Below are 15,177 nucleotides of genomic sequence, written 5' to 3' on the forward strand. Positions count from 1 at the left end.
GGATATGGACTTGCTCAGCGAGTGGACGCCATGAACAACAGGACGGTGTCTTCAAATATGAAGATTAAAAGGTTTTTCTCATTATAATGCGCTCAGTCATACTTTAACTATCACCTCATTTACACATGAAAGTTCTTCAGATATATTTCTTAAATCGACGTTGATTATTTATCTGAAATCCCAATTCATCACATACAAGTTAAAATGAACGCGAGCTGTTTGTATTTTCTACAGTCAGTGACTTGGACTAACTGTCGGCTCCTGGTTGAACTTGTGGACAGGGGTAAGTGCAGTTTACAGTCCTGGTCGTGTAATGTGATGTGTTCTGGCTCATAGCTCAACAACAGTAGTTTACTTACATAGAAACGGACATAACAGATGACCAAAGACCGTTTTAATGTGTTATTGAGTGTGACTACACAACCTTTACCGCATTTGTTATGGTTGTTGTGCTAAATGGTCATTATTGTTGATTTTATACTTTCTTCAGTTATGGGATGAACAGTTTTGTCTGCAAACCGTAAAAAGTATGAATTTTGGACTTTTTCTAAAAGAGATATTGAGTGTAGACAAAAATAATGACAATGACATAAAAGAACAAGAGCCTAAGTCCTGCTAGCATCCCAAAAAGGCTGTACTTGCTAGCTAAATGCTAACATGCTCACATTTACTATGCTAATATGCAAGGTTGGGATACTGTGTTTACTGTCATAGTTTAGCATGCTAGTTTGGTAGTATTTGCTCATTTGCACTCGGAGCAAGGTCACCTGAGGCTGACTGGAATATAATGTGTTCACTAATAAAACACCAATCTGTTCCCCCAAAATCCAGTATACAGTATTTTAAAATAGGTCCTCCTTATATGAACCCCGTCAGTGGATCTTATTTTTAGGAGCTTTGTGAAAAGCAATTGGACTTCTCTTTGTAGGTTCTCAAAGATGTTTCACTTCTCATCCAAGAGGCTTCTTCAGTGTTTGGATGAGAGGTGAAACATCCCTCAAGGAAAAGTCTAGTTTTACTGAAGCTCCTAGGATTACCATGACCCTGTACATGATTTCTGTTAGTTAAGAAAAAGTGCATGATACCTTCAGATTATACACTTGCCTATGAAGCAACAAGGGACACACTGTCAAAGATTTGGGATCATCCTGTTGGTCCTGTGGCCCCCCACCGACTCCTTATCCTGAGTATTTAGAGCCGAACCTCACAAGTTTTTAAAGTAAGAGAAAGGAACTAAACGTGGAGCGTTGGACGGAGGAGAGAATATGTAGTATACCTCAGTTTGTGTATCTGTAATCAGCAGTTGCAATAGACAACCACAATACTGACACAGTGAATGAATAGTTGAAAAAGTTGTCAGCAAATAGTCGGGATTAACAGGTGAAACGGTTTTCTAAAGAAATATGTGTAAAAAAAATAGAAATAGTTAGCTAAAGGATGAAAGCTAGCTAAAATTAACAATAAACAGAAATAATTGGATAAAAGCATGGTTAGCAGTTGAAACAGCTCAGAGTGGATAAATAGCAGAAATATCTATGAAATATATATGGATGAACAGTTGAAACAGCTGTAATCTAAACGTAATGGATAGGTGTTATAGTAAAAGCTCTTACCAAACTGACCTAAACAATGATAGTTGGAGTGGAGGAAAATTAATTTTACCAATATTAGCTTGAAAAGGAGTCCAAATAAACACGTCAGCATGAGAGGGGCTTTTTTTGAATGGAGGCTATTTGAGGTGAAAAAGTTGGTAGTCGCTGTGCTGCAATGAAGATAATGATGATGTAGAAAACCTGTAACAGGGACTTATTTCAAATTACTTTAAGTGACTTTAAGTTCTGTTTTGCATTGCAGACCACCCAGAGGTTGCTTGACCACCTCCTTATGTCCGAAGACTCGAGCAGTGAAGAAGAATGGTGTGTGTCCACAAAAAGGCAGATGTCTAATGCACACCCAAAGACAAAGTGCTGGGAATGTGGCAAACAAATCAGCAACTTAACAAGCTTGATCTCACACTATCAAAGCCACAATATCAAAGCCACCTGCCACATCTGCAAGGTTACTTTTCGCCGCCTGACGTCGCTCTCCACACACCTGGATAATGCGCACTCGCCACCCCTCTGCAAAAAGTGCCATCAGTCTTTCAGTAACGTGTGGGAGCTGAACAAGCATGCAGAGACACGTTGCACGGACTCAGCGTCATTTCACGAAGCTTCATCTTTGATTCCTGGTGTCAAACGTAAGAAGCGTAACAGTGACAACTTTTTTAATGAGGTGACTGTGCACCAAAACAAGAACTCAGTACTACGTGACTCAGCGTCAGAGTGGAGGCCTGATCAAAGAGCTGAGATGAAGCCCAAGAGACCTGAGACATCTGACAACAGTGTGGAGTACATAGTGGGTGAAGACGATAATGATATTGACATGGAAAGTGATCATGAGAAAGCAGATGATTCAACAAGCTCTGACTCCGATGATGAGGACAGCAAGCGCAGTAAACGCACAGACCTGTGTCCGGGTGATTTCGAATCAGATGGCGGCTCAAGCTCAACTGATGATTCCAGTGACTCTTCTAACAGCCCAAACTCTAAAACAACCCCTGCATCTTCTCCAAACACTAAAAGTTCAGTATGTACTGTGTGTGGTAGAGGGCCGTTTAGATCAATTAAGCTCCATTTGCTGCACTGTAGTGGTGTAAGAGTAAAATATCAGTGTTTTCTGTGCAAGAAGCTCTTTGTAACTGAGACAGCACTTAATGAACACCTCATGCCTTTGTATTCATGTCACATCTGCAGTCAAGTTTTCTCTCATGAGAACTTGTACTTTGGCCACCAGTGTCCCAAGGGAAACAAATCATCTTTGGTCCTCTTTTGTTCCGAGTCGTTGCCAAAGGCATGTAACATATGCAAATCCTTTTTCTCTTCTGAGAAGGCTTTGTTAGACCACGTTACCAGAGTTCACACATCAGTGGTCAGCACCAAGGTGCGCATTATTACTGATCCATCAGTGCTGGCTAATAAAAAGGTCACAGGAGGTGTGCACAGGACAGAAGCGCAGTCAGCCATATGTAGTCCAAACATAGCAAACCAGGCCATTAATGGAAAGCTCCACGCTGGGCAAGCCAATGCAGGGTCCACTGTTGTGAAATCTAGCCCTTCCTCTCTCTTGACCTCCTCCCAACCTGGCACTCATCCTGTCTCGATGCACACGGTGTCTGCTGCTGCACCTGACAAACCGAGGAACCATAGTGCTGTAAATAAGCCAACCAACCAGCCTTCCAGCTGTCTATCTGCAACTTTAGTTATCCCTCCTACTGCCACCGACACAACTCCAGACACTGCAGCTGCCTCTGACTCTGTTTCTCCTCCATCGCCCACAATTCTGGCAATGTTCGAGAATGACAGCCAGGATGTGGCTTTAATGAAACGTATGAACACAGGCTGGCGCTCCAAGGCCCCTTACCCCTGCCGGCAGTGTGGTGCCATCCTGCGGCAGCCCTCCCTCATCATCAGCCACCGCTACCTCCACCGAGGCCGCCGCTCGCACCGGTGCCAGTGCGGCCGAGCTTTTAAGCACCGGCTGCACCTCCTGCGACACTGCGTCCAGCATGCGGAGGCCATGAACTACATCTGCGTCAGCTGCGGGGACACTTTCACAGGAGCTAAACTCTTAGCTCAGCACCTGAAGGGCAAATCACTGAAAAAATCCCGTTCTGGCCGAATGTGGAAAAGTAAAGTTAAGACCAAGTGCAGAATGCCGTTTACATGTGACTGTGGACAACTTTTTTTCAGGCCTTCAGCTTACATATGGCATCAACTTAAAAACAGGACAAAAAGTAAACAATTGAAGAAGCCCGTGAAATAACCATGGAGCACTTGTCAAGTGTTTAAACAAATGGGAGATTTAACACATGTCATCAGGTTGTCACTGTTTTGTTTAATTCATGTTACCAAGAGACAAAATCAAAGCAAAAACACATTCATTCTTAATGGCTTTGGATTCTAAGCATGTCCTGGGTGGTTGTTTTCACCATGTGCAAATGATACATAGTAAACAGGGTTAGAGTAAGTTCCTTGTACGTTCTTTTGAGTACAAATGAACCCACAGGGAACTGTTTTCAGTATTGGATTCAGTTAAAACACATCAAAACTCCAGTTTATCCTCCAGAGAAAAAGTAAGTCCAGTTTTGCAATTGTTTCGTCACAAAGTGCATTTTTATCAGTGAAGTTTACACGGAAGTCGGAGTCCTCCTGTTTTCTGCTTTTAGTTTAGCCAATGCAGACTTTGTGCTCCTTTGAGACACCGAAGAGGTCTTGATATTCAGGTTGAAAATAGCATAGGACTTTTTTAATGGTTGTTATATAATCATCATTATTTTAACTTTAATAGCCCCACATAATTTGTTTCCCAAACTCTTGTCCACTAGATGGAGCAGTCGGGTTGCCGAATGATGAGCTAACGAAGCAACTTGAGCTCAGGTTTAATTGTTCTCAGAGCAGGTGTAAACTGCGGGATGCTTTTCCTACATCAGATGATTACAACCCAAAATGTACACGTTATTCTAGGAGCTGTAGTTGAAAGCCAAGATAATCCCACGGACTTAACAATTTGAAATAAAGTTTCCTCTCCACAATATCTGAATCGACAATTAGTTTCTTCTCTCCACTGATCGTCAAAACACACAATTTCATTCATATTTCACTTGGAAGGCTGCGGGAAAGCAGAATATTCAGGAGGCACTGTGTTACGTTTCATCGGCCTGTCTTCAAACAATAATCAACTTGGTCAACTGTCTGTTAATGGGGGAAAAATGATTTATGAGGTGTTTTCTAGAGCTGATTGGGCTAAGATTGAAAAAAGAAAATAAAATTAACATGTGAAATATACAGTATGTATATCTTATTCCACAGGAATAAGGCAATAATAGAGTTCATCAATACAATTTTACAAATAGCAGTTTGGAGATCCTTTGTTATTGTGGAGAACAAGATTCTCCACAGTCCTCGTTTGAGTTGAATTTGTGCACCGTCACAAACGCGTCTGCTGAAAACTCAACAGATTTCTCAAACTGCAGTGATTTTCCCACAGTGAATGGAAGTCTTATTTTATCTGTATAATTTTACAGCAGTGAGTCATTGTGCAGTGCACTCAGCGCTGGGCCAGAAGATGAGATCTTTAGTAGGTATGCCAGTCCTCCAAGTGGTTCAGCATGTTAAGGATCTGAAGCAGCTCTGGGTGGAGAGGATTGGTGGATACTGTAGATGAAAACACTGCAGACGCTTCAACAAGTGCGTGCAGCCATGTCACCTACAAAAAAAAGAAAAAAGAAAAATCTGCAATGCTGGGACTTTCAAATTCAGCGTAGATACCACATCCTGCAGCGTGTTGTTCAGCATCACCGGCAGCCGAAAGTGCTGTTTACCTAATTTCTGGGTTGCGGTGTCGTAGGACCTGAGACAGCAGCTCAGAGCTCTGTTGGAAGCAGCGACTCAGCTCGTCCAGCTTCTGCTCCATGGAGAGGATGCGCTGCTCCAGCTCGCGGTAGGAGTTGTTCCAGTCGGCGCTGAGGTCGCACATGATCATCTGCATCTGTTGAAATCCGACATGCAACACAAAGTGCAAATGCTGTAGTGTTTCAAAACAATACAACAAAAGAAAACACTTAGAGGTCAAAGTAGAACCACAAAGATATTGCTGGACTCTATGACACATTTTAAAACTATGTTGAAAATTTGTGGCGAGGCTTTTGGTGTGTCCGATACTGAAACATTTGTGCGACAACTTGAAGTCGAATCGCTGGGCCGGATTCAAAACCACACCCTGTGTTGCCCGCATAGAAAACACGTCCCACATTTGGCAACTCCATTGGCAGTTTCAAAAAAAAGAAGAAGCCAACAGCAGCAGATCTTTTTTTTTTATTCTTTTACTTTGAGACTGTTGCTCAGCTGCATTCAGTCAGTCAGAGAGTTCGTTTACTGCGCGCCTGTTGGACTGTAACTGATTGGAAAGTGACCGCTGCATGGTTTACTTTTAACCAAGCAGCTACACGTGCAATCTTGGAAAAACTTGGCTTATTTTCCGTATACATCAATCAATTACAATGCACGAATTGCACATTAACGTCTCGCTGGGTAATGTCTTTGCATCTCTACATGGAAAAGCTTCTCAGGGCCCGTGAATTCCTGACGAATGAATCTCGGGATTCATTCGTCAGGAATTCAAATCTCATCATTTTGCAAATGTGTCTGAATAGCTAGCTTCTAAGCAGCAGACTGTAAAATAGTGCAGTGAATTTTTTTTTATGGAGTCTTAACAGTGAAGCATGTGCAAAATATTCCAATGACAGCTGATATTTACCTTCGGGAGGTCCACCATCTGGCTGACGTAATCTCTCAGTTTTCTTTGTTTGAGGCGTAATTGACGAAATCTGTGCAGACAAAAAAAAACAAGTTTGTTAGATCTTAGTCAAGTATTCCATAACCACATTTTAATTACTCCATTATAAATATTACACCTGGGCACAGAAAGAGAAAGGAATCAATGTAATTTCATTTACAAGTGAAAGATCCTTTTTTATTTGGATCAAACAGACTAATATAATAAAAGAAATATGACGTGTTGGGGTTTAAAATCTCTAATAAGAGTTCGGGAGTGCCCATCTGCAGATGGAGCGTCCTATTTTTGGAAGAATGGAGCAGCCCCTGGCACGATACAGGAGCGCCGATTTGTGGAAGAATATGCTGACAATCAAGTATTCCACTACTCAACCTGGAGGAGTCATGCTGGGTTTGTTAAACAGCTATAAAACATTGCTAGAAGGTTTCTGACATATAGAGATGGAAAAGGGCTAAATTTAGTACCCTGGATGGATGAAACCAAAAGTTGCACCGAAAAAAGACACATGGAAACCGATATTGCAATAAAGCACCCGGTCTGCGAGGACTTTAGAGTGATGGAGGGATGGTCTCATTACAGCTCTCGATCCCAAGGTGTGGAGGTTCCTCCCTCTCATACTTTCCACAGAGTGTTTATTTATAATGGTTCAGGCCGGTTTAAAGCAGGAAGGGCAACCCCTCCACACATGTTGTCAGGATAACACACCATATAATCCCACTTGTGGGTTTCCTGTTTTGTGCAATCCACTTGTTCTTAGAAGAGAAGCAAAAGGAAGCATCTCAAATGGGGAAAAAAGAAAAGTGCAAAGCAATCTATAAAGTTGACACCTCATCATTATGTTCTTTATCTTAAGGGAAAGGATGCACAATAGCACTGTCAAACACTGTAAGTTATTATCTTATTTAATTAGTTACTGGCCAGTAATAGTTTTGGCATGCATTCTGCACAATAAACGGGTGGACCCTTGTACACACATGCCCTACCCACATAAAAGGCGCAACCGAATGTAATTAGTAATCTAAATTATCCTTTAAAATCGATGACTCTGTGGTTAAGCATGTTGACACTAAGTTAATGACCCATAAAATACACATGCAAGGCGTACAAACCAGCACCCACTTACATCCCTCGCCCCGAACACACACACACAGACAGCCTGCCCGAAGGCATCGTTTTGTGATACAGTAACTCACACTTTGATGGCTTCCAGAAGGCATCTCTGGTGTCTCCGGTGCTCCTCGCGGTTGCCCTTTGCCAGGTTTGTGCGCTGCAGGAGCCAGCATTCTCTTAGCACATTAGCAGCTGCGTGGCGGATCTGGAAACAGAAGACGGAAAACTAACCGATCAGACAAGTAGCAGATAAAAGCATCGAGATAAAGTCAGTCACACTTTGCAAGCCTGGCCGACGAAAATCACACAGAGCTGCTTGAATCTTTTTAGACATTTTAGTGCAGGATGTAAAAGCATGAGTCATCCAAGCCAGCTGATTAAATCCAGATAGTTTTCCTGTTCCACCCTTCTGTTCTATGATGCTGATTTCAGATAATAAAGAACTATTAGGTCTTATTTTCGCAAAGAAACTCACAGTAATATAGAAGAATCTGAAGAACAGGCCAAAGTAGGCCTTGACATTGCAAGATTTCTCCAGGATCACCTTTTTTGCACTCTTTCTCTTTGATTCTATTTGTGTCTGTTTGCCTTCCTGCCCAAATCACTGTAACTGCCCTGTGATGATGTCACTCCGGCCCTGTTGTGAGGGTTATTAATAGAGGTTGTCAGTGTTTGCATCCAGATGTCTTCCCTTGTTCCCATCAGTGTAAATCTGGACTGCACCAGATAGCTCAGGAGGATGCACGCACACACACAAACCAAAACAACCGCGAGCGAGGCGTAAAGATGCACCGAGTGACAGGATGCAGCCACCAGGAGAAAGGAAACGGTTGTATCCTCCGAAGCAGCGGCAGCCAGATACTGCTTTGCATTTTGGCAAGGAGCTGTAGCATGAATTAACCACCGTAGAAACCCCCTCCGTCCTTATACGCAATCATGTGTCTTCCTTGGATGCCTGCAATTTCATTTCCAGCTCCTTCATCCAACTTCTTACCATCAATAAGCAAACTTTTAAACCTGTCCAAGCCTACAAACAGCCTCTGCAAAGCCACGTTCACACACACACGCTCAAACGCACGCTCAGTTTCCTGCTGCACCGTCCTGAACTGACACAAGCCTCTTTCCTGACAAAGATAACATTATTTCCTCTGTTTGACGCCTTGAAAGGCCTATAAAGACGTTGGCAGATCTCATCTCCCTCCTCTTTTCCCACACTATCCTGTTCTCTCGTGTCTCTTTTTTGGGGACCAAAATAATCACTTTTTTTTTTTTTTTTTTTTAAAGATATCAAAAACCAAACAGGCTTGCAAAGTGGAAAGTTGTGACACATCCATCCTGACATCTCTATCCGCCTTTTTGTCTTACTTTACTGTAGTGACTTGTGATGGGAGGTAGGGTACCTGACTGGTAATATATGTTTATATTGGGAAGTTCATTTGATTAGAAAGATAATTATCCAAATGAAGCAATTTTAACTATTTTCAGGTTCTTTAGCTCCCATTACAGAACTTACTTTAATATGTTGCAGAGGTACTTCTTGGTCTCACCAGAAAACGTTGTTCTTGCATTATTAACATAGTTTCCTTTCATTTCGGTGCACTTGGTCCAGCATTTTTCAAGCCTCTCCAGCCCTTCAAGGAAGACGGTCGCATCTTTTTGAAGTACCCTCACATATCTAATAAACTGTTGATCATAATCCAGGGGTCTGCAGCCTGTTTTAAGAAGCAACAAATCCAGGATCTGTTTTTATTATCAGGCTTCATTAAGCCTAACAATAGCTAAACATTCACACAATTAACTCAAATCAACCCAGATTCTCTAAACCCATCCATGACGGCACCAGATGACCAAACACAGACAGATCCAGAGCTTTATACTTCTCACAAGAAGAGAACACATTGCAATATCTGTCAGTTGAAGTTAATTATTGTTCAATTTTCATAAAAGCAGTATAGATAGAGCTGATAAATGATGAGAAATTGACAAATAAAAAGAAGACCGACTGTGCCCAGTGGTGGAAGTTGTTAGGATTAGAAATAAGTTTTCACTTTTTACTTGGTTTTTAAAGTTTTTTCACACAAATTAGTCCTGAACCAACAATCACACTGTAACTCTAAACTAATACGAGAAGTTTAAAAATGTAATACAGACCGAAAGCAACGCATCTGCTGCAGCCAAAGCAGACAGGAAAGCAGACTGTGTGAGCTAATAGACTTATCAATATCACTGCCTCATCATGGGCACGGACAGATCTGACTAGAATTACAACTGTGTATTCCATTAAATTAATATGTTGCAGATGTATTCTTCTTCTTTCAGCTCTGGCGGCGATAAACTTTGTGGAAGCAAGTAAACAGCGAATGTAAAAACATAATTCTACCCAGTCAGTAGGTTTGTTGGAAATCTGCTAAGGTCATCAAGGCATTAATGCTTCTATCAGTTTGCATTGCTTTGAAAGACTGCAGCTCCCTCCACTGATGATCTGCATCTTTCATATCTCATTCGGGAAAGAGGAGACTCTCTCACGATCCACGCACCGAGCTCCAGGGAATCTTCTAAGAATGGTGACGGCATTTCCCAAGAGAACTGAAATGGTCAGTAAGCGGTGGTTTATCTGTTATTTAGAGCATAGCCTGCTTTGGATCAGGTTAGGTGCTGCATAAGTTACGGCGATGATGCACTCCAGTAAGAAATAAACCGCTGTTGTAAAGACGCAGAGCTAAACCTGAAGTTACTACCTCAAATCCTGCTTCATGTGGGCCTCTGACGCTACAGTTAAGACGATTTTCTAATTTAAGAATCAGTCATGTGACACATACTGAGCTGGAAATGTGTTAATAATTAAAACTAGTTAATAGTAAAGACTGTTTTCATTGGATGCTCTTCCAGAAAAAATCTTAAAATTCTTCCTTATTGTGGTTTCTAATTAAATGGAATTTCACATGTTTTGGCCCCTCCAGTACAAATAACATATTTTACATAACTAGCCAAGCATTTTTCCAAAGCATACCAAAGCGCTGTTAGTTTGTTATATTATTGCTGCGTGGCAATGAAGCACAGACTTTTCAAATCATTCTGCACTTACATTCGAATTACCACGCAATGTTCCAGTGACTTTGACAACAATAAACACGGGCATGGTGTTCATTTTGATGAATTATCTAACTTAAACAAGTTTCAAATGTCTGCAAGCTGGTTTTCATAGGGGGAATAAAATTAACAGAAACCAACAGCTGGCTGGACGGTAGGAACGGTGCATCAAACGAAAGTGACCACCCATTTTGAAACAGCAGTAATAAAAAATAAATAAATTCCAGAATTGCAAATAACAAACAGCAAAATTCATGCAAAATGTCAGATTTCTAATTAATTGTCAAATGGATGCAAAGAGAAATGCAAAGAAAGAAAGCACAACTTGGCATATTTACAATTAGTGACATTTCTATACATGTTTGCTGGGAGAACATTGCATGCTCTTACCCTTTTGGAGATCTGGATGTTCAGCATGAAGAAGTGCACGTGTTTCTCTCCTTTGTTCAGCGCCAGCTTCTCTGTTACGATTGCTACCAGCATGGCAGTGCAGGCTACACCCTGAAACCCAACACAGCTGTTAGCATGGTTTCTCATGCACTGTACGCACCACTTGCCTGTCTTCTCAACAGATCCCCTGTGATTATGTAACACTGACCGAGGATAGTGAAACAAAGCTGATTTCAACCCTCAACAGCGCGGTTTGTTTCTTTTGCTCCTTTATTGCCCTCAAAGGAAAGAATTTATTCAGAAAAGTCAGTGTTGCTCTTTATACCTTAAATGGTTTAGTCTAATAAATCAAAGTTATATTTACACAAAAAGTTCAGTGGTTAAACAGGCCTCTATGGCTCTATAATAGTTGCGGGGTTCCTCTGAGAATAGCTTTGTGCTATTGCTGGACAGGGAACTACAGACTGATGGTAAATATCCCAGCAGGCCACAGAGCAAACCTCATCCACACAGTCACACACACACACACACACACACACACAAAAAGACAAAACACTGCACCGAGCCCACATCCACCACAGATAATGACAAAGGTTTTTTACCTGCTTTCCTTTTTTCAGCTTGCATTAGAGAAGAAAGAGAGAGAGAGAGAGAAAGACCAAGCATGAGCATAAGAAAGCCTCAGCCAGAGTTTTGAAAGATATATTTATCCTTCACTCCAGCAGCCACAAAATATCTATCATTACATCGTCTGAGAAACCTGGGAGGTACAAACTCTTTCCTTGGATCCGTCCGCACACAGTGATGGGATGCAAACAGTGTTGTCAGCCCCTGAGCGCAGCTGCAAATTGAGTTACAGCTGGAGTAAAGCCGAAGTTTCTGACCAGGGAGGCTCTGGGCCATATTACAGGTGTGAGCATCACCCCAGTCACTGGATCCCAGAGCTGCCCCGATGATGGGAGTGGGGGAAATTTATTTTTTTTCCAAACCATGGGCACAGGTTGGCACACCCTCCTGTTTGGAGTGGTGCCAAAGGCAATAAACCACCTAAAAATGGATATGGTGGAAAGTTTTCCCTTATAAGGGGGGAACTTATAAAAACAAGGGAGATGGAGAAAGAGAGAGGGAAAGATCGGGAAGACTGTTTTCCATTCTGTCACAGAGGTGTCTAAGCCGGACTTGTGCCCACATCCAGAGCTACGGTGGTGACTCTTATCTGCTCGTACCGGAATTTAAAGCATTGATATATTATCTTTTCAACAGCCACTCCATGCTGTCAGTGACTTACTGTTTATCTAGCTTTACTATCTCTGACCTTCCTCTCTTGTTCAATCTTAACCTTATGTTTGCATTACCATGTGTATCAAACTAACTGCAATGTTTTCTCTATTTTCCCCCTGAGATGCTTTAATTTGTTCTTTTGACAGAAAAAGCTTAATTGACAAATTTCACGACATCCTAACACGGTTTGATGATGGTGAGCAGTGAAACATCGTCATCGCTCAGCACAAAACAGATCACACATAAACTCACAGCTGGGATCTAAATCACAGGGAAGAGTTTAGTGCATCCAAAATAACTGGCGGAACAGCACAGAAGAAGCTGGGCTTGCAAAAAAAGTAAAGGAGAGAATTGAACCGAACTGAACTGACCTACAAATGAAGTTGGAAAAATGAGTGAGAAAATGGGACAAGAGTTGCTGCAATGGAACAGAAGGGGATGAAACAAAGCAGAGAGGATGCTATGGAGCAGTGTGGAGGAGAACAGAAATCATAACTAAACGCAGCAGAATGGAGCAATGGGGCAAGAAACCGGGACATGACTTGTGGAGTCGAGCACATGGAGAAGGGAAAGAACAGAACAGGGAGGAACGGGAGTAAATGATAAGGTAGGTTTGAACACAGCAGGACGAAATGAAGGGAACAGCAACAGAGCGTCTTGTTTTTTATCAGAGAGGCAGACAAATACAGAAGTGAAACAAAGATAAGACATCTCCCCTCCATGTGCTTACCAAACTGAGAATTAAATATCTTAAAATCACCACTGCTGCTGTGCTGGCTGGATAATTTTCTGACAAGAGGCCAAAACAACCACTTGATAAAACAACTTTAAATGCATCAACAAGTGCTGAGTCATTTATATATTTGCACACAGTTGCATCTTCTAAAACCTCATAATGAACCCCAAACAATCTACAGTTTTGTATGACATTTTCTCATGAAGGAAATCAGCCTGGTTACCATGACGCCGGTGAAGAGACACACTGCCTTGCCACAGCTGGTGTTTGGTGCCACGTCCCCGTAGCCCACCGTGAGGAAGGTGATCGCTATGAGCCACAGAGCTGTTTCCATGTGACCTGTGGAGGCTTGGGTCTGCCTGCAGGGGCCAGCAAGAAGGAAGAAATCCTGTTAAATGCATTCTTATGGAGCCCAGCTAGCAGGGAACGTTCCCACAACGCTGGCTAACATTTGCTAAAAGTTGTAAAGAATAATCACATCTTCACATTTTAAGGATGTTTATAACTTTCTATATGGTTAAATGTTGTGTAATAAGTTTTGATTGCAACATTCAGAGGATGTTTTGAGGACGTTATCACAGATTATGTTGAGCGATAACAAACTAAGAAAAGCCTTATTGCAATGTTCAAAAAACACTTTGAGGATGTTGAGACATCAGTGTTTCCTGTAAAATGTTCCTGCAATGTAATGTGTCCACAAATGTAGAGCACTGTGCCTGTCATTACCCTAAGAAAGAAAAAAAGAAGAAGAGGAAGAAGAATATTCTCAATGGAACATCTGGAAAATGTTTATAAGGTTGTTGTTTTTTTTAAAGAGAATATTATCCTGCTTTTCAAGTGGAACAAAAAATTCGACCAAAATTTAGAATAATACAAACTCCAACACTAAACATGCATAAAAGATTTCTACAGCACCTGGTTTTATTTTGTTTTTATATCATCTGTTTAAAGAGAACTTTTCACCATTTATCCTTCAGTGTTGACAGGTTGTTAGATCAACATGTAACCTGCATCAGAGCCAAAGTATGGCAGTTTTAAATAAATCATTTTTTCTCAAATCACTTTTTAAAAGGCCGACTGTAATGATGTTACACATTTGATCGTCTAATCCTCCAAATCGATGAGTTGTAGCAGAAGATAAAATTTTTTAAAAAACAGACAGAACAGCCCTTTTTCCTCCAAGCAGGAAGTGTAGAGAGGAAGTGAGGTGTTCAGGCACCTGTGAGCTGAGTGGGGCAAACAAAGAAGGCATGGTGGACAGCACAGAGTGAAGCAAGAGTTGAGGAAAAAGGAGATTTTTGGAAAGACAAATCCAGCTTTCTGGTTGACTTTGCTTAAATTTGCATGTATTGAAGTAACTGGAGCAGCTGTGGAGCTAAAAAACAAAACAGCTGGATATGGGACATGTGGTCATTGAGAAACTGTGACTGTGAGCAGGACCGGATGCTTCTCATTCCACCACCTCTGGATGGATGTCTGAGCCGTGGTTGGACCGTGAGAGTGAACTTGAGATAAGTCTCCGTTTTTCTTACCAAACCTCCAGGCTTCTCCCCTTTCCTCTTGCCTTAAGTTCAGGCCACATTACCCTGTCGACTAGCCTCCTCTAACCTTCCTTAGCCTCACAAACACTCTCATATACACTCACCAACACCTTTAGAAACTGAACTGACAAGTTGAACGAAGTGAAACGTGCGAGTTAATTGAAATATGCTGACCTGCTTTGAACTGAACTGACATGACTTGAGTGAACTGAAGTGAACTGAGACGAGCTGAAATGAACCACAGTGAACTGAAATCACCTAAAATGTCCTACAGTGACCTGAAATGAAGTGAAATGACATTTTACTTGAGTTGATATTTAGTGGAAGTTTTTCTAAATGAATTAAGGAGCTTTTTTCATTTTTACACAGAAAAAAAAATAATTTTGTCTGTTTCTGATTTTTCGCTCAGATTCTGTTGATTGAATGGACTTTTGTCGATGAGATATTTTCCTGGTTGATTTTGACCGGGACCTGTCCACGGTCCGGGATAGGCTCCAGCCCCCCCGTGACCCTAGTGAGGATTACGCGGTGTATAGATAATGGATGGATGGATTTTGACCGGAGTGATGGTTAACGTAATGTAAAAATTTAACATGATTTTGATGACTGTGATTTTGTTCTATCTTGTGTGTT

At 41.5% G+C, this 15,177-nt stretch overlaps 2 protein-coding genes across 4 annotated transcripts in view; one reads left to right on the forward strand and one right to left on the reverse strand.

Annotated features, from left to right (window-relative positions):
• Nucleotides 1-4,633, forward strand: LOC103359614 (zinc finger protein 44). 2 transcript variants are annotated; one of them, XM_008285038.1, is made up of 3 exons: nt 1-71; nt 235-283; nt 1,855-4,633. In XM_008285038.1, the coding sequence occupies exon 3, from the start codon at nt 1,885-1,887 to the stop codon at nt 3,862-3,864; it is 1,980 nt and encodes a 659-aa protein (XP_008283260.1). In that variant the 5' UTR covers nt 1-71; nt 235-283; nt 1,855-1,884; the 3' UTR covers nt 3,865-4,633. The 2 variants fall into 2 exon arrangements, with proteins under 2 accessions (XP_008283260.1, XP_008283259.1); XM_008285037.1 differs by having other exon boundaries at nt 18-283.
• The window catches only part of kcnn4 (potassium intermediate/small conductance calcium-activated channel, subfamily N, member 4), a 26,901-nt gene continuing 15,640 nt past the window's right edge, over nt 3,917-15,177 (reverse strand). Inside the window, exons 4-9 of one of the 2 annotated variants that reach the window (XM_008285035.1) lie at nt 13,227-13,362; nt 10,987-11,097; nt 7,590-7,711; nt 6,358-6,427; nt 5,423-5,589; nt 3,917-5,307 (exon numbers count right to left, since the gene is read on the reverse strand). In XM_008285035.1, the coding sequence (XP_008283257.1) occupies nt 5,304-5,307; nt 5,423-5,589; nt 6,358-6,427; nt 7,590-7,711; nt 10,987-11,097; nt 13,227-13,362 (610 nt within the window). In that variant the 3' untranslated portion in view covers nt 3,917-5,303. Of the gene's footprint in view, nt 5,308-5,418; nt 5,590-6,357; nt 6,428-7,589; nt 7,712-10,986; nt 11,098-13,226; nt 13,363-15,177 lie in introns of those variants that run through there. The other variant, XM_008285036.1, reaches the window with a different exon arrangement.

Source organism: Stegastes partitus, unplaced genomic scaffold (genome assembly GCF_000690725.1).
Source record: "Stegastes partitus isolate 25-593 unplaced genomic scaffold, Stegastes_partitus-1.0.2 Scaffold383, whole genome shotgun sequence".
In the NCBI taxonomy this organism is placed as follows: Eukaryota; Metazoa; Chordata; class Actinopteri; family Pomacentridae; genus Stegastes; species Stegastes partitus.

What these genes read in the sequence shown, in the direction of transcription:
- LOC103359614 (XM_008285038.1), top strand. Translation starts at nt 1,885, where the DNA reads ATGTCCGAAGACTCGAGCAGTGAAGAAGAATGGTGTGTGTCCACAAAA.